Source organism: Octodon degus, unplaced genomic scaffold, assembly GCF_000260255.1.
Source record: "Octodon degus isolate 3935 unplaced genomic scaffold, OctDeg1.0 scaffold00034, whole genome shotgun sequence".
Lineage (NCBI taxonomy): Eukaryota > Metazoa > Chordata > Mammalia > Rodentia > Octodontidae > Octodon > Octodon degus.
Genome location: NW_004524610.1, coordinates 2760594 through 2779475, shown reverse-complemented (window position 1 = coordinate 2779475; position 18882 = coordinate 2760594). Strand labels below are relative to the sequence as shown.

At 44.7% G+C, this 18882-nt stretch overlaps 1 protein-coding gene across 1 annotated transcript; it reads left to right on the top strand.

Annotated features, from left to right (window-relative positions):
• The first annotated feature begins 3025 nt into the window (after nt 1-3025).
• Nucleotides 3026-18656, top strand: LOC101564166 (membrane cofactor protein-like). Its single transcript, XM_023714210.1, has 3 exons — nt 3026-3788; nt 6097-6161; nt 17973-18656. Exons 1-3 carry the CDS (start codon nt 3026-3028, stop codon nt 18654-18656), a joined length of 1512 nt encoding a protein of 503 aa, XP_023569978.1.
• Nucleotides 18657-18882: the final 226 nt, after the last annotated feature.

Here is an 18882-nt window from a genome sequence, read left to right as displayed (position 1 = left end):
AAACAGCATCAAAGTTGAAAATTAGTAAGTAAAATCATTTCCATTTGTATGTAACATTATTTAATATATATAAATGATCAAAAATCTCTATCAGAAATATTACAATTATTAAATGAGTTTAGTAAAGTTGCATGACACAAAATCAGTATACACAAATGTACTGTTTCTACAGGCTAAAAACAACTTGCAAAAGAAATTAACAAGATGTGTTTTAGAATAATGTGTGTGTGTGTGTGTGTATTTAATAGGGAGGTGAAAAGCAGACATAAAGAGTATAATTTTTTTCTGTGTTTTTTAGGGAAAGGTCTACAGGGTGTTCAGGGTATCATTACTAGATGGGACTCATAGTGATTCTGCTGTTTAGAGCCTCCCAAGAGCTGGGATTACAGGCATGTACCACCATGTCCAGTCTCAATTGCTGTCTCAGCGTGCCCTGGGGACAAGGCCAGCACAGCAGGCCCCAGGATCGAACACCTGACCCCTAAGGGTATAATATGTTAATGAAATAAATTAAAAATGACCCAAACGGGAAAATACCCCATGTTCATTGATTAAATAATTAATTTTATAAAATGTCTATATACCATAAAATGTCTGTAGACTCAGTAAGTTTTTTAATTTGATTACAAAGCCATGAGCAATAAAACAAAAGTAAACAAATCTGATAATAGCAAGCTAAATATCTACTGAAAAGAAAAGGAAAAACTGTGTGGAATGACAACCTTTGTCATAGGAAGAAAATATCTGCAAATCACACATGTTTAATGAGGGATTAAAACCCAAAATATATAAGGAATCCAAATAACTCAATCACAAAACATAAAATAAAATTTTAGTAAAGCACTCCAAAAAAAGTTTCCAAAAATAACACATACCAAAAAAGGTCTGAGAAGTACTTAAAGTTTCTCCTTTCCTCTAACATTAAGGGAAATTTAAACCAAAATGACAGAGATTTCACACCTGATAGAACAGCCCTTCCTGAAGTTGATGGAGGTAATTCCTGCAGGGAGGGAACCGGGCAGCAGGAACCCTTGCTCCCTGTGCGTGGGAATGCCAACTGTTACAACCATTACCAGAGACAGTGATGAGCTTTCTTCAAAATTCAAAACAGAACCCCAAATGAACCCGTAATTCTGTTCCTAAGGGCTCACTGAGAGGGAAGAGGATCAAGAAAATGTCATACACATTCAAGGGAATACTACTTAACCTTCAGGAAAGGAAGGCAGAGTGTTCCCGGGACTGTGTGCCCCTCCTCAGTGCAGGTAAGCAAGCCTGGAGGTTCAAGCGAACAGCAAAAACACAAAGCAGCACCGAGAGACACACACCACAATGATAGGATGGCGGTGACTGTGTGCTTTTCTCCAGCCTGCCCAAAAGTGTCCTGAAGTACAGCGTCCATGTAAACATACACACTTTCGTTAGTTGTAGTTCAGTAAGCCTGAAGAAGGTGAAAGAGGCCGATGTCAGATCTCACCGTAGAGGCAAGCTCCTGGAAGAAATACAAAACTCTGACTGGTAATGCTAACACAAGCTCTGAAAAGGGTGGGGAGCAGAATTTCCCAAGATTACCGAGGTTCAGAGTAACTTTGGAACACATCTTGCTTAGCAGGAAAATCTGTAAGACCGACTAGACGTAGGATGTGGTCTGGAACGACGGCAGCAGCTGCTCAGGCTGCGTGCAGACAGCAACGCGGACCGCTGAGATGAAATGCACGCGTGCAGGATCCGAGCCGGGCTCATCTGGAGCAGGGCGGCCTCAGAGTCCAGGCAGAGGGCTGCAGATTCTCCGCCTGGAGCTGCTGGCTACGGGGTACAGGCAGCGAGCAAATCCAAGGGGGTGGTGGGGTGGGGGCGGGGGGGACTCGTCCAGGGGAGGGGACCCGTGTTGGGCAGGCTGGAGAAGAGCCCGGTCCGGGGGGGGGAGGGGCAGAATCCACGTCCTGTGGTGAAGTGAAAGCGACTGCTCCCTTCTTAAGCTTCCATAAGAAGAAATGAAAAGGACAGGACACAAGAAAGGGCAAATATGTTTCAGGGAGATTTATTACGGAAAGAATGTAAAGGAAAGAAGCTAAAGAAATGTTACAGAGCCGCCCTGAGAGCCTGGGCCTCCTCGGGCCCCTCCCCTCCCTGTCTCACGACTTTAGCTTTCCCAGGAAGAGCACACAGCCCAGCTGACCTGCCCTGCACACGGCCCTGTGCTCCTGTCACGAGCACCAGGAAGGACGCAGCCATCAGGAGAAGGTCTCAAGCTCAAGCTCCTGCTCCTCGGGATTCCTAGGCAGGAGAGCGAAGCAATAAGCGCCCCAAACATGGGGCACCAAGCCCAAGAACAACGCCCTGAAATGCAGACCTGAGGAACCCCGCGCAGGGGTGCTGCCCAGGCCCAGCTCGGCCAGCTTCACACCTCGGGGCTCCACCCCTTCGGCTGCCCCTGCTCACCTGCAGAGGCGGTGCTCCAGGGAGCAAGCCCGCAGAGCCAAGAGGTGCTGCTGTGTGCGCCGGCGCCCAGCTGACCCGTCCCAGCGGCCGCTGACAAGGCCGCCCGGGATGGCACCGTCTTGCTAAGAAGGCGTCGTGCACAGCCACTGCTTCTCTCCCGTCTCGGTCTTTCCAGGTCCTCGCCTGGGCATCGCCCACACACACGGGACTGAAGGTTTGTTCGAGGCAAACGTCGCGGGATCTGGTCCCATCTCACTCGGGGCTCCACCCCAAAGAGAGCAGGTGACATCAACAATGCTGCCTCTAGCTCAGTATCCGACCTGCTCTTGGTCTTGTGATGTCCTCCTGGGCGGAGCCAGGCCACGCCCTCCCCACCACATGCCCTGTGCCCCGAGCCTGGCACTGCCCACGCTCAGCAGGGCCTGACATGTCCCGCGCTCTGCTAGTCCTGCAGCTCATGGCGCGACCCCAGCTCTGTGACAGCCTCCTTCCCTCCCAGGGCTTCCTGTGGCTCCTGCTGCTGGGCCTGGGGCTCCTGCCTTCTCCAAGCTCTGCTACTTGCGGTAGGCCCCCTTCATATTCCAATATGGAGCTCACTGGCATTGCCAAAGACACTTATGATATTGGGGAACGAGTGGAATATCAGTGTAAGCCCGGGTACAAGCGAAGGCCTTCGGAAGCCATGTTTACCATGTGCAGTGCAGAGGATAACTGGCCGCCTCTTTCAAATGATGCTTGTTATAAAAAATTGTGTACAATTCCAGTTGATCCACTGAATGGACAAGTAAACTTCCTCAATGGAAGTTATGAGTTTGGAACAGAGATTCAATTTGTTTGTAATAGAGGTTTCAACCTAATTGGAAATGAGATTCTCGTTTGTGAGCTCAGCGGCTCCGGTGTGCAATGGAGCAGTGAAGCCCCAGTGTGTGAGAAGGTTTTGTGCCAACCACCGCCAGACATAGCAAACGGGGGCTACCTGAGCAAGAAGGATGTGTTTGAGTTTCTTGAAGTCGTAACGTACTCCTGCGACCACAATCCTGGCGGTGACCAGTTTTCCCTGATTGGGGAGTCCAGTCTTCACTGCATGGGCAGGAACGTGTGGAGCGGTAGCCCCCCCGAGTGCAAGGTGGTCAGATGTCTGCATCCCGTGGTCCCCAATGGGAGACAGATGTCAGGATTCAGGGCGAAGCATTTCTACGGAGCCACGGTCACGTTCGAGTGCCGGGAAGGCTTCTTCCTCCACGGAGACAGTATGGTCGTCTGTGAGGCTGACAGTACGTGGCAGCCCCCTCTCCCCAGATGTCTTCAAGAGCCCGCTCTGCTCACCACAAACATCCCCGGGACCCAAGGTGCAGAATCCCCAGCCTCTATGGCCGGCAGCTTGCAACACAGCGGCTCCAAGTCCGCTGCAGGACGACTTCCCTGCGAATGTCTGGGGGCCTGGCTCTTTGTGCCCGCCGTCACCATCCTTGCACAGGAATACTAGTTTGCATCTGCTGTGAAAATGTCCTCAAAGCGAGAGGTAAAGGCAGAAGGAAGTTAAACGGATGTATCACTTGCCCCAAGAAATCAAAAATTCTCCAGTACAAACTGAAACATTTTTATAAACTTGTTTGTCAGTTTGTTTTTGCATTCCACTAAAAGTCATATGTGTAAGTTCCTCTGTCATTTCACTCTTACTGCAGTTGTGAAGTCAAGGCTAACATTTGATGTGGTTTGAACACAGTAGCTATGCTGAGGTACTTCTCACAAAGGTGTGTGCCGCGTTAGGAACATGTATTTTTCCCTTAAACACAGCAGTGGAATACTGTATACATGATAATATTTATGTGGGGAGATTATCTTTTATAAAATCTGGAAAATTATCTACTTTTCCTTGCTAAAGAAACTGATTTCAGACTCCTTATCCAAAGATTAATGCCAATTGAATATTATTTCAATTACTAAAAACATATGCATGATTCATTGTGAAGACTTACAGATATGAAAATAGTAAATCATGTCTCATCCATTAAAACCATGGACTGAAAACAGGGAATATGGACAAATTTGAAGTCACTGAATATAAATAGAAATTTTGATAAATGCTAACAGAAGGGAATACATATTCTTTTTTTCACATCTTTGGTGATTTAAAGAAGTTTGTAAGTTTATGTCTGCCATTTGCTTTGACTTTTCTATACATCAATATATGGTTCTGAAAATCAACAGGATTTCAGCATCAGATGCATGTATTTGTGACTTACTAGAAAACTCAGATGCCAAGCGTGGGCGCACGTCCTGGCTCATAGCCAGGGCTGTCCCCTATGGTTTTCCTGAAGGGATCCCCCCTGTAAACCACAGCTAGAGGTGCTTCTCTGTGCTGCACGTGAAATGTGCTTCATAGCGAGGTACTGGAGAGCACTCAAGCTGTGAGGTCTCAGGGCGTCAGCATGAACCTCACCAGTAGTGGCTGGAAGCTTCTGTGCCTCTTCTCCCATGTTCTGAAGTGCGGAGCAGGGCTGGGGATGCCGTTCAGTGGTAGAGAGTTGGTGCCTTGCACTCACAAAGCCCTCATCAAATCCCAGCACTACCAAAACTAAGAAAAGGCTGAGTAAAATGTTAAGCCACACATTTCAGAGAAAGACATGTGCTTCTGTCCCCCCCCCCCCCCCCCGGTCACACTCCTGAGGAGAACACTTAGCACAGCAGGGGTGGCCCATCGCATGGAGCCGCAAGGGCTCTTCTCACTGCCGCAGGGTCTCCTTCAAGGAAGTCAGGAGCCAGGAGGAGGCCAAAGCTTGCATTCACGGGCCTCTTTGCAAGCTGCAGTTGAAACTTGGTATTTGGTGGGAAAGTTGGGCCAGAGAAGAGTTGCCCCCAGAGGAATAACTAGAGAATGAAGAGCAGATCTGAGTGTTGTCCTACTGTGGCAAGACCCAGCCTGCCCATTGCAAGTGTTACTTTTGTCAGCACTAGAAGGATGCTTTTGGAAGATAACCTCTTCAGAAAGCGGCAGGAATTCTGCAGCAAGCATCAATCTAAGACTTCACCCTTACATGCTATACTAAGCACTGACTTATATTTTCACATATGTCTCAAGAATGTATCAACTGATCAGAAACCAGGAATGACTATACTCTGTTCAGGGAAAAAAAAAATAGTGTCAACCAAACAGTTAATAATTAAAATGAATTCGTTCCTATAGCAATCTTATTTTGAGGGCAAGAGTGTAGCCTCACCTGCAGTAGTGATGGGGTGATCTCAGGCAGTGCAAAAAGCATACAGAATACAAATATTTTTCAATTTATTATTTAGAGACTTATATACATGTAAATATATATTATTTGTCAATTTTTCCATTACTTAAATATATGAGCGAACTAATTTTCTGTAAAAGCTTTCTTTAAATCACAGAAAAGGAGGCATATTTGTATTAAAATTTTACGCTGTAAAAATGTATTTGCAGTTAAATAAAATACCCCTTCTATGAAGGACTCAATTCCTCATGTTTTGAAAATTGGCTTTTCAACTCTGGTAAAGATGAAATTGTATATCTGGAGAAGCTTAAAAGATAAAGTGGCAGGCTTTCTCTAATTCTCCAGTGCACCTGCGCAGCCAGCCCCACACAGCTCAGGCCACCGTGACAGTGCTGTGCCACTTCCCGTGACCTTCCAGGCTGCAGTGCTCGCTCCACACCCAGGCTCCAGAAGAAGCTGCGATTCCTGCCCAGCAGCCTTGCGGTACAGTGCGGTGTGGCGCGGTGTGGTGCAGGAAGGGGCTGCTGCCTTGGAGTGGCCTGGACAGCAAACAGCACCACGATGAGGAGGCCTCTCAGGTCAAGATGGTTCCCTCTCTCCTGCCTTTCAAGGCTCTCAGACAGAAGAGCACCTGGACTCCAAATTGGTAGATGCTTGCTGTCCCCTTAGTCCAAGGCCAAGGGGCCATGTTACCAGTCCTGCTGCATCGGGCACATGCAGAAGGAATTCAGCTCAGCGCACATACCCATCTCTGTCTCAAGCTCAGCGGTCAGCTAAGTGACATCACCAAACCACCAGTCTATCTCATGTGCAAAGAGGTATGTAAGCCCTGCACACATAAGTACACATACACACATGTATGCATGTATACACACAAATATCTGCATGCACATACACAGGCATGTACACATTTGTGCCTACATGTTTATCTATACAAAGAGTTTTTTTGTACTTTTTCTCAGGGGAGGGTCTACAGGGTATTCCGAGTCTCACTACTAAATTGGACTCGTAGTGATCCACCTGTTTACAGCCTCCCAAGAGCTGGGAGTACAGGCACATGCCACCATGCCCAGTCTCAATCGCCATTTCAGCATGCCCCTGGGGCAGGGCCCACAGGGCAGGCCTGGGGATGGAGCCCCCGGCCCCTGTGCCTGCTTGCAGGTGCTTTAATCCACTGAGCTATTTGGCTGGCCCTTACAAAGTTGATTTGAGGATTCCTCTTCAGGGATGTTGTCATTATGAATTTCTCTCTTTGATGATGTTCCTCAACATACAAAATTAAATGTCATTAGCATTTTATGAAGTGAGTTCTGTCAACTCTCATAAAACTCTAGCTGTAGCATCCAGGGTTGACTGAGCTCCAGTTAAAAGAAAGCAAAAAGAACAAATGAATGATCAAATAAATGGATAGATAAATGGATGAGCAGAAGGGAGGAAGGAAGGAAGGAGGGAGCGCAGGAGGAAGGAAATAATGTGGGGGAATGTTTACATGAAAAAGACCTAGAAAAAGAGACATATCAAATAACTCACATATGAAAATAATAATGGCTAAAAAGTGAAATCACCTCCTCCACTGATTCTTTGAATAGAGTTAAAAGGATAAATATAGAAAGTTTAGGTATACATGAAATGTTCATGACTATATTAAATTAAAAATATGCGAAATACACAATAGCTACAATATATTAAAAATGGAAAACACCAATTATTTCTGAGATACAAATATAAATGTTTATACATGTCAGCTTTTAAACAAACTGCATAATGCTAAATATATGAAAAATACATCTGTGCAATGTATTAATAACTCTGGTGTGTGTGTGTGTGTGTGTGTGTGTGTGTGATGAAACAATGCAAATAGCAAACACAGCTTTGTAGACCATAAAGCTTGCGGCTGGGGCCCCTCTGCACCTGAGTCCTGGGCCGTCACCTCCCATGATGCTCCTGGGCACCACCCCTGAGCTCCTTTCCCATCGCTGCTGTTCTTAGACTCAGGCTGCCACTGCGTTTGGAGATTCCCTGGAAAGACTCATAGTGATAACCTGAATGTGATTCTAAAATGCCGTCTTGTGATCTTTCTCCCCATCATGCCAACCGTAGCCAAGACATGACAGGTCAATCAATAGCTGTATTTGCAAGCTGCAAATGTGCTTCTCCTACTTCCAAACTAATAATGATAAAGCATATGTGAGCAAGTCCCAGTAACGCACTCTCTTTCCAAGTGATACCTAGCAAACCTCTCAAGACATGTGTTCTATCTGCTTGTTCCTTTTTAACGGTGCTGGAATCAGAAAGAATATCTATACAGCTTAGAGATTTCTATCCTCTAAAATTAGGAAAAATGTGCTGACTTTCTGGCTATGATCCCATTTCCATGTGTAGGGTTTCAGGTGGCCATTGCTCATTTGGATGTTGTGTTCCAAGCACAAGCAGTTGATGTCATGGTCCCCGGGAGAAGCCCTGCCTATCGCGAGAAGGCACAGCTGTCCCCCTCAGCTTCAGAAAGACCACTGACGACAAATGCGCAGCAGACGTAGAAGAAAGGACCAATCTTACATTTTTAGGGCTAACATGGTCTATAACAGTTTTAGCTAGTCAAAACAAGGTAATATCTCGCACCTAGTATTAATAATTAAAATAGACAGGCAGAAATAAAAGGAAAAGGGTGAAAAAAGAGGAAAGATAAATTCCTTAGATGAGAATTTAATATTATTCCAAGGCATATGTAAGGTCCATTAATTTTGTCCACTTGCTTAGCACAGGACTAGTGAGATGTGCCTCTGGACACATCAGGGTGTTCATAGACACATGGACGTGGTCACTTACTGTGGCCCCAGCCCCTCCTTCAATGACACTGTTACCCTGCTTTGTTTTTTAGGCCACCATACATTAAGTGGGTTTCTTTAGCCATGCCCCTGGGCCACGCTGCTCTTCCTTGGAGCCAGCCACGCACCTCCTGATGTCAGGTTCAGACGGGCCTTTCCTCCTTCAAGCTGTGGTTTTGAGGCTATTCATCACAGGAAATCATTACCAAGAATGGATTTGTGGCTGTAACTATGCCTGACCACCTAAGATGTTTGCAAATACTTGGATACAAACACTAGAGAAGTCCTAGAACTTCTGTGAGAACCCCCAAAGGCCTGAATGCAGATAAAAAATGCAGACAATAAAGTCGTGATTTAACTAAGAACAAGAATTTGTTCTCATTTTTCTTTTTTCTTTTCCATTTCCAATCAGATTTTATTGGGACTACATTTACATATACATAATGATCACACTCATCATAAAGAATTCGTCCTGCACACGATACGACTTGCTCCTTCTTCCCCGCTCTCCCACCCTGCCTTACACCCGTCCCTGTGCACAAGATATGTACTCCATTGTTCCTTCTTTACTCATTTTTTTCTTTCCTTTCCCCTTACCTCTCCCTTGTCCCCCTCCCCATTTTAATGTTTTCTTCCTATTTCACAATACCTTTTATACATTTTGGTCCATTCAAAAAAAAAGGAAAAAAATAGCATCTACATTTTTCTCATGTCCTAAAATGTTTCAGGAGGCTGAGTGTAAAGGAAACTTCATGAGAGCCCAGGCTGTGACACAGATGCTACCAGCTGCTCTCAGCTAAATTTGGAGGGAGTGTTAGGAACAAAAGCACAGCAGGAAAATCTGAAAGCTTTAAATTGTAACTTGAAAAGAGCCACTCGTAAAGTTGGGGCCAAAGGAAGTGTGACAACTAGTGCCACTTGTATGAAAGCAGCCACGCTCTACAGGAACAAGAAGAAAAGCAGCTAAGTGCATTTCAGGAACTGAAGGACCCCTCCAAGTGCAGCCTCAGAGGCGCACATGTGTCCACCTTTCACATGCGAAGGGCTTGCTGAGAGCCGTGCTGGAGAGGGGGCTCAGACAGTCAGTTCCCTGGGATTCCTTTCACTGTGCTCACTCAGGCAGCGCTGAGGAGCCACGGCTGCCACAGTCCACGGGGGCCTGAATACTGTCTCCACTGCTGTATATCTCAGAGACAGTGACGTGGTGCTGGTTTAACCAACATGTAGAATGCAAGATTTGTGGGGCCAGGCAGATCTCCACCCAGATATCTGAGGAAGGCTTGGACATCAAGCAAGGAGTACCAGAAAGAAGAACAGTAATAAAGCTGTGGAAATGACAGAAGTTCAAGCAGAAACCCCAGGAATTTGGAGACACCAGGAATGTGGATGTCTGCCAAGGAAAACTGTAGGCTGTGAGTGGAGTTATGAAAAATATTTTTCCATGTGGAGAGCAATCAGCAGGTTCACAGGGAAGGATGGGGCTGCCCAAACCCTCTAGGTCTCTTCCATCACCAGTAGGCCACTGGAAGTCCGATATAGAGCTAAGAACTTAGTGTTTGCCCTGCTTGGCTTCAATAGACTTTGGCTCTCTCCTTTTCTTATCCTCTATCCTACCCTTCTGGAATAGGAATGTTTATCCTGCACCAGCATGCTTTTTTGCTGTGGCCGTTTTCACAAGGGTCACAGATAAGAGTTTGCCTTGACTCTCAAAGGAGTCTTTCTCTCAGACTTAGTATAATTTTGGAACTGCTAATATTTCTTGAGGGTGGCTTATTGCATTTTTAGTTGTATACAAGACAGTCATGTCATGTTAGGTGGAATTATCAGCCAATTCCTATATTGCATTTATTTGGAGATTATTGTTTAATGGATGTATTTGTATATGAAGTTGACAAAGGATAAAATGTGATGGTTAGACTGATTGTGTTAACCTTCTGGCATAGTTGCTTAGACAATCAATAAAGCAAGTCTGGGAGGGTCATGGAAGTGTACAACTGGGCACAGTCTATGGCATGGAGAAGACCTTGGGTAATGCACTCGTGTGCAGGCCCCTTCCTCTCTGGTGCGGCACCCCTACTCTGCTTCCCAGCCATCATGAACCAGTCCCATTATGCCCTGGCCCCCACCATAAAAGTCCTGCCTTGGACACAGCTAACCATACAATGAATCCACTGAAGTCATGGGCCAAATATTTCCTCCTCTAAGTTGTGTGCATTACGGAATTTCTCCAAGCAATAGGAAAACTAACAGAGCATAAGAGAAATTAAGGTTATTTTTCTTCTTGTAGTTTTTGAATGAATTATCCACAATATACTTCATACATCCTGGACTTGGTAGACAATTTTCCAAAGAACATGGAATATTTTAATTCTCAGTTGACAGGTCATTTCTTCTAAGGGACTCGGAGCCATGAACAAAGTCATCAGAAGATGCATCTCCTTCTGCAAGCACTGATGTCTAGATTTCTCACAACTTGTGTGATTTTGAGATTAGTTTCTATACCAGCAAGGAAAAACCACTTGTTTTCCAAAATATCTCTCCATTTTTGCTTTTTATCATTACTTCTCTATAAAGCTGAAAAATCTTACTTTTCTAAATGAAGCCACTCTTTTCCCAAGAAGGCAGTTGCTCCACAATATAAGAATATTGTGCTCCAGTCTACATTCCTGTGTGATTTTATGTATTTTTCTGCTTTCATTGTACACATAACTTAAAGCTAACCTTTAAAGTTCACAATAATATAAACACATTTGCTAAAATATTTAACTAAATACCAATGATGTGATAAAAACACTTTGAGTTACTTATGTCTATGCCTTTTGGATACCTTTCATTAGAATGCAGAGATTAAAATGTATCATAAAAATGTATCATATACTACCTGTAAATAGAATACCCCAGTGGATTTAAAGAAGCTATGGTTGTGAGAAAAAGCTTGCTTACTGTTCTTCAGAAACAATTACTAACTCACAGCGCCTGTATATGAACATAAATTTTCAAAGCTGCTGTATATATACCCAGTAGTATATACCCAGTAGTAATATTGTTGAATCACATGGTAGTTCTATTTTTTTATTTTTTGAGGAAGCTCATACTGTTTTACATAATGTTTTTGCTAGTTTACATTCCTACTGATAGTGTAACAGGGTTCTTGCTTCTCAACATCATTGCTATTACTGGTCACTTTGGGTAACTGGAATGATAGTCACTGTTAGTGGAGTCAAGTGGTATCTCATTGTGATTTTGTGTTTCATTTTTCTTGTCAGGTCATATGTTGTCTTCTTCAGGGAAGTATCTACAGCTATTGCTATTTTTTTTTAATTTTGTAATTTATTTTTTCTAATTGTCTTTCTAGAGTTCCTTATACACTTAAGATATCAATGCATTGTCAGATTAATATTTCTGGTTATTTTTATTCCTTTTTTCTATCTCTTGCTTCTTTTGCTGTCTAGAAGCTTTCAGACCAATGTGACTCAACTTGTGTATTTTTACTTTTAGTCCTTGTGTTTTTTGTGGATTTTGCCAAAAATATCTCTGCTTATTCCAGTGTCCAGAAGCATTTACAAAACCAAATACAAACCTATTCAGAATCAGAAAGTAGGTAACAGAGAATGGAACAGAAATAAATGAAATAAAGTTTTTAAAAATTATACAATATCTAAGAAATAAAGAATTATGCCATCAAAACTATTTTTAAAAGTTCAGCCAAAAAAAAGTTCAGCCAATGTTATCTCTTATCTAAGTAATAAAAACAGAGAACACTTGAAACAATTTGAAAAATATGGCAGATCTTGCAAATGATACTATGGGAATTCAAAGAATCATTAGACATTATGTATTATGAACAACTGCATGTCAACAAATCTGACAACCTGGAAGAAATCAACAGATTCCTATATAAATTGGTCTCAGCAAGACTTACATATTTAAAAACGGAAAACCTTCGCAGAACAGGATTGAATAAGGAGCCCTCTGCCATAGAAACCTCAGAACATGATCTCTTTGATGATGAATTAGACCAAGCACCTAAAGAATTTATTACACTTAAGGTTTTTAAGTGTAATAAATTTCATCCCAATAGAAAAGAGGGATAAATTCTTCCAAACACATTCCACAAGGCCAGCGCTTTATCTTAATACCAGTACCAGATAAAGGCAGACAATGCCAATATTGTTGGACATACAAACCCCCCCAAAAATGCTAATAAACAGAATCCAAGAAAACATTAAAAATTTATTTCAGCATAATCAAGTGTGATTCATCAAACAAAAACTAGGATCACTCCATATGCTCAAATCAATAAACTTGATATAGAACCTCAACAGGATAAAAGACAAAAGGCAGATGACTGTCTCAATAGATTAAAACAACTGGTAAAATTCATCATGTTTCATACTAAAAATGCTAAACAAATTAAGGACAGAGGTAGCATACATCAGCATAATGAAAACTGTACGAGCAAGGCATATATATGTATATATATATATATATATATATATATATATATATATATATATATAGTGATTATCCAAATGAACACAAATATTTCCCCAAAATTCCTACAAAACCTATAAGAAGTAATTAATTCAGCAAACGCTGAGGAAACAAAATCAAACTACCAGCATCAGTAGCATAGCTATGCACAAAGAGAAAGCACACTTTCAACCAACCAGAGAAGAGGGAATATGCTTGGGCACAAGCATAGGCCACACGTGCTAAGTCCATGTCCTGCTGTCACTTCCTGTTGTCACTTCCTGTTATGCTGCTGCTGAAAGCACAGCCGTTACAGCCAGTGTGATTTCCAGTGACACACTGCCAGAGAACACACATGGAAGGCTTGGTCACCCAGGGCAATGCCAAGGGTGGGCCCAGAGTGGCAACGGAATCGTGAGAGCACGGTCTTCAGGAATGGATCATGCCATGGACAAGCTGGTCATTGATGCTTACTAGGCCATGGGGCTCAGTGGAGAAAGGAGGTCGGCAGAAGGTGCACTCCCCCAGCCCCATGTCTCTGCTGGGCTCTTCCTAGTACCAGGAGCTCGGCTGCCCTTCCCTGCCACACCCGCCCACATGAGCTTCTGTCCTGGGTCCCAGCCATCACTGGATGGAAACCTTGGACCCATGAGCTGAAACCTTTCCTTCTCTGAGTGGTGCATGCCAGGAATTTTGTCCAGCAACAAAAAGGTAGCCTGTGCAATCAGGAAAGCTATGAATGCGCTGGTCCCCAGTCTGTTCAATGCTGTGTGAAATCCTTGTCTAACAAAATGGGCAAAAGAAAGAAAGTACAAGACACCCACTTTGGAAGTGAAGAAGCAAGTCTGTTTCTGTTTGAAGATGAGAGGGCTTATACACATAACCTTTCAAATCTATCACACTAACAAATGAGTTGAGTCAAGTTGCAGGACCCAAAATCTGCATGCCAAAGTTGCTTCTGTTTATTATGCTTATAACAAAGTATCTGAAAAATAAATTCAGAAGCAATTCATAAATTTAACACAGGTGTGGAAAGACAAAACAAAAATGATGAAATATTAACAAAAGAAAATGAAGATACAAATCTATGAAAAGATTTACCATGTACATGCACTAGAAAAATTGTTGATCAAAATGTCCTAAAGTGAGCTATGGCAGGGGCTGGGAAGATAGCTCAGTTGAATAAGTGCTTGCCTGGCAAGCACAAGGGCCTGAGTTCAATCCCTGGCTCTGCAATAAAATAAAATGGCCTATGGATTCTGTGCCAATGATCTTTTAATTTTAATTGAAAAGTTACAGGCAAAAGCAGGCCAAGTTTACAGCATCAAAGCAAAGATCTTTACTGCAGCAAAGGAAATAATCAGCAGTGAGAAGGTAACATAAATAGAAGCACATATTTGCAAACCATCCATTTTTTAAGAATCAATACCTAAAATACATAAGCAAATCAACTCTACAGCAAAAGAATACATTATAAAATCAAAAATGGGGAAAGAACATGAAAACACATTTCTTAAAAAAAAAAAAAAAAAAGGACCGGAGAGATAGCTCAGTGGACTAAGTGCCAGCTTTGGCAAGAGAAAGGACCAGGGTTCGATCCCTGTCCCGCATGCCACGCCAGCCCTTCCCCTGCAGTGCCCTGAGCCAGTGAATTAGTCAGGCCGTGTTGTTGCACGCATGTAATCCTAGTGCTAGGGAGGCTGAAAACAGGAGGATCACTATGAGTCTGAGGTATGTAGTGAGACCCTGTACCAAATACATAAATGAAAAAAAAAAGATAAAAATATTAGGACATTCCTACCATCAATAAAAACAAAACTACACTTCTGTATCGCCTCCCCCTATGTGAATCGAATGCCTACCAAGAAGAGAAGCACTGGCGAGGGAGTGGAGAAAAGGAAACACTTCTGCTCGCTGCACAATGTCAATTTTACAAGATCATGGGAAACATGGCTGAGAGTTTACAAAAGCTAGTAATTGAGTCACTGCATCCTGCTCCTGAGTATTCACTGATGGATGGAAAAAGGGACTGTCACACACACACACACACACACACACACACGTGAATATTTTTTAATCTTAAACAAAAATGCCTGGTATACTACTTATATCATGGTGGCTATAGTTAATAATGCTATATTTTACACTCAGATTTGTTGGAGCAAGCTTTAAATGTGTTCACCATTTTTGTATCTGTATATACAAAAATGGTGTGTATACTATGACATTGTGCAGCGAGCAGAAGTGTTACCTTTTCTCCACTCCCTCGCCAGTGCTTCTCTTCTTGGTAGGCATTCAATTCACATAGGGAGAGGCGATACAGAGGTGTAGTTTTGTTTTCATTGATGGTAGGCATGTCCTAATATTTTTATCTTTTTTTTCATTTATGTATTTGGTACAGGGTCTTACTACATACCTCAGACTCATAGTGATCAGATAGATATACAGCTACTTTCTCTTAATTCATTGAGAAGAAAGATTTGTACTAATAGTGTTTGGACAGGATATCATGTCTGCATCTTATACTATGAATAACCACTACAAAGACAGCGATACACATGTATTAATTATTTAAACTGTCCTACTAATCGCTTTTGAAACTGTCTCATTGCTATTTGTTTCTCAATAAAATTAATTAAAACAATTAAAATATAACTGTCAGGTGACAGGTAACTTGATTATATGGTTGGGGTTATTATTTCACAGTGTCTTTGAAAGATTATGCACTGTAAATATATGTAATTTCACTTGTCAGGTATCCCTTAGTAAAACTAGGCGAGGAAGGACCAGCAAAGCATGGCTCCCAAAGAAGTGGCAGCTCTCCAGGTACCCAGGACACACTCACTGGTGACAACAGCACCAGCGCAGGGCAGATGGGCAGCACGGCAACTTGTAAGATCAGAACGGGCATGGCTAGACATACTGTGTAGCGTCCCAGAGATCTGTCAGGGAATAAAAACTGAAAGACTGATTCTAAAAAGAAAACAAAGGGCCAGTGAGATAGCTCAGGGGACTAAGAGCCTGCTTAGGCAAGTGCAGGGACCAAGGTTCAATCCCTGGCACCGTACGCCTTGCCAGCCCCACCCCCAGGGTGCACTGAGCTGGCGACCGAGTCCGGGAGTGGGGGCACATGTCTGTAATCCCAGCACTGGGACCCTTGAAAACAGGAGGATCAAGATGAGTCCAAGCTGTGTAGTAGACCCTGCACAAAATACGGGGGGGGGGGGGGAGAAAAAAGTGACAGAGATTTGTCTACCATGATGACAGCTTCCACAGAAAGTGGGAAGGTGGCACAGAGTCACTGAGGTCCAACACCGGTGGAGGAAGGAGAGGGGGAAGGGCAGGCACTTCGGCTGCTTTGGGAACCGGTGAGCCTGCTTCTAACAGACGCGCAACAGATCAGACAAGCAGAGGTCCTGTTACTTGGTTTACCCCTGTCTTGATATCAATAGAACCACACAGAATGAAAGAAAATGATGAAAATATTGTCAGTGATGTGTTGGAGGTTGAAAATTTCTGTTCTATCTTGGAGGGCAGGGGAGGATACTGGGAAATGAAACCAGGACTATCAACCCACTTTCTATTTTTTTCTTTTATTTTGAAATAAGGCCTTGCTAAGCTTTTAAGTTGCCCGGGATGGACTTGAAGTTGGGATCCTCCTGTCTCAGCTTCCTGAGGACTGGGATTCAATCTCTGAAGTAGGCCCAAATGAAGCCCTGTTTTTAACATAAACTATTTCTTATAATTCTCTCCTGAAAACCAGTGTAAAAAAAAGACACATAACAACAGACAGAGGTAAAGGTGTTTAGAGATGAATTTATTATAAGAAAAAGAACAACAGATGCTGACCTCAGACCACATGATGGTGGGACAAAGGAGTTTGAAGTCACCGCCAAAGCAGGCAGCCACCAGGTCTCCCTCAGACAGAGAGGCCGCCCTGAGAGCCTGGGCCTCCTCGGGCCCCTCCCCTCCCTGTCTCACGACTTTAGCTTTCCCAGGAAGAGCACACAGCCCAGCTGACCTGCCCTGCACACGGCCCTGTGCTCCTGTCACGAGCACCAGGAAGGACGCAGCCATCAGGAGAAGGTCTCAAGCTCAAGCTCCTGCTCCTCGGGATTCCTAGGCAGGAGAGCGAAGCAATAAGCGCCCCAAACATGGGGCACCAAGCCCAAGAACAACGCCCTGAAATGCAGACCTGAGGAACCCCGCGCAGGGGTGCTGCCCAGGCCCAGCTCGGCCAGCTTCACACCTCGGGGCTCCACCCCTTCGGCTGCCCCTGCTCACCTGCAGAGGCGGTGCTCCAGGGAGCAAGCCCGCAGAGCCAAGAGGTGCTGCTGTGTGCGCCGGCGCCCAGCTGACCCGTCCCAGCGGCCGCTGACAAGGCCGCCCGGGATGGCACCGTCTTGCTAAGAAGGCGTCGTGCACAGCCACTGCTTCTCTCCCGTCTCGGTCTTTCCAGGTCCTCGCCTGGGCATCGCCCACACACACGGGACTGAAGGTTTGTTCGAGGCAAACGTCGCGGGATCTGGTCCCATCTCACTCGGGGCTCCACCCCAAAGAGAGCAGGTGACATCAACAATGCTGCCTCTAGCTCAGTATCCGACCTGCTCTTGGTCTTGTGATGTCCTCCTGGGCGGAGCCAGGCCACGCCCTCCCCACCACATGCCCTGTGCCCCGAGCCTGGCACTGCCCACGCTCAGCAGGGCCTGACATGTCCCGCGCTCTGCTAGTCCTGCAGCTCATGGCGCGACCCCAGCTCTGTGACAGCCTCCTTCCCTCCCAGGGCTTCCTGTGGCTCCTGCTGCTGGGCCTGGGGCTCCTGCCTTCTCCAAGCTCTGCTACTTGCGGTAGGCCCCCCTCATATTCCAATATGGAGCCTGATGCCCCTCTTAAATATGCCTACCTTCCTATGGAACGTATAAATTATCGATGCAAACCTGGATACCGTAGTCGCCCTTTCCTAATCACCCTTGCCATTTGCGGGCCCAATGGTCAGTGGTCACCTGTGTCCACGGATGCTTGCTATAAGAACTACTGTGACCTCCAGGTGGATCCTGTACATGGACAAGTCATCCTGGTGAACAAAAGCTATGAGTTTGGATCACAAATTCAATTTGTTTGTAATGATGGCTTTTACTTAGTTGGAAATGAGATTCTCCATTGTCTGCTGAACGGATCCAAAGTGCACTGGAGCGGGGAAGCCCCATTGTGCGAGAAGGTGTCATGTCAGCCACCCCCACAAATACCAAATGGAGGCTACTCGAGTGCGAAGGATGTGTTTCAGTATCTTGAGTCTGTTACGTATTCCTGTAGTCGCAGTGCAGGCCCTGAGGAGTTTTCGCTGGTGGGAGAGCGTAAGCTCTTCTGCCTTGGCCAACATGTGTGGAGCAGCAGCCCCCCTGAGTGCAAGGTGGTCAGCTGTCCACAGCCGGTGGTCCTGAATGGAAGGCAGAGGTCAGGCTTTGGAGTGAAGCATTCCTACAGGGCCAGGGTTACCTTCGAGTGCCTTCACGGCTTCTTCCTGCACGGGAACAGCACGGTTGTCTGCTCAGCTGACAGCACCTGGCAGCCCCCGGCTCCACAATGCCGCGACACACCCCCAGCAAGAGGCCTCCACATGCCAGCATCTCCAAAGGTCTTCCTAGCTCTGAGAGGGCGGGCAGGTGGACGGCGGTTCTGACTGCTGTCTACTTTGTCACAGTTGTGGTATTTTGTACATACCTGTACAACTTTATCAAAAGCAGGAAATAAGGCAGCACAGAACTTTGAACTAAATAGATCCATTACCAGAAGGAGTCAAGCACTGTATCAGAGCAAACTGATTTTTTTCCATAAACTGGCCTGCCCATATTTTAAAAATCTATTAAAATCTTCAGATGTGCAAAAGTTATTCTCTAATTTCACTC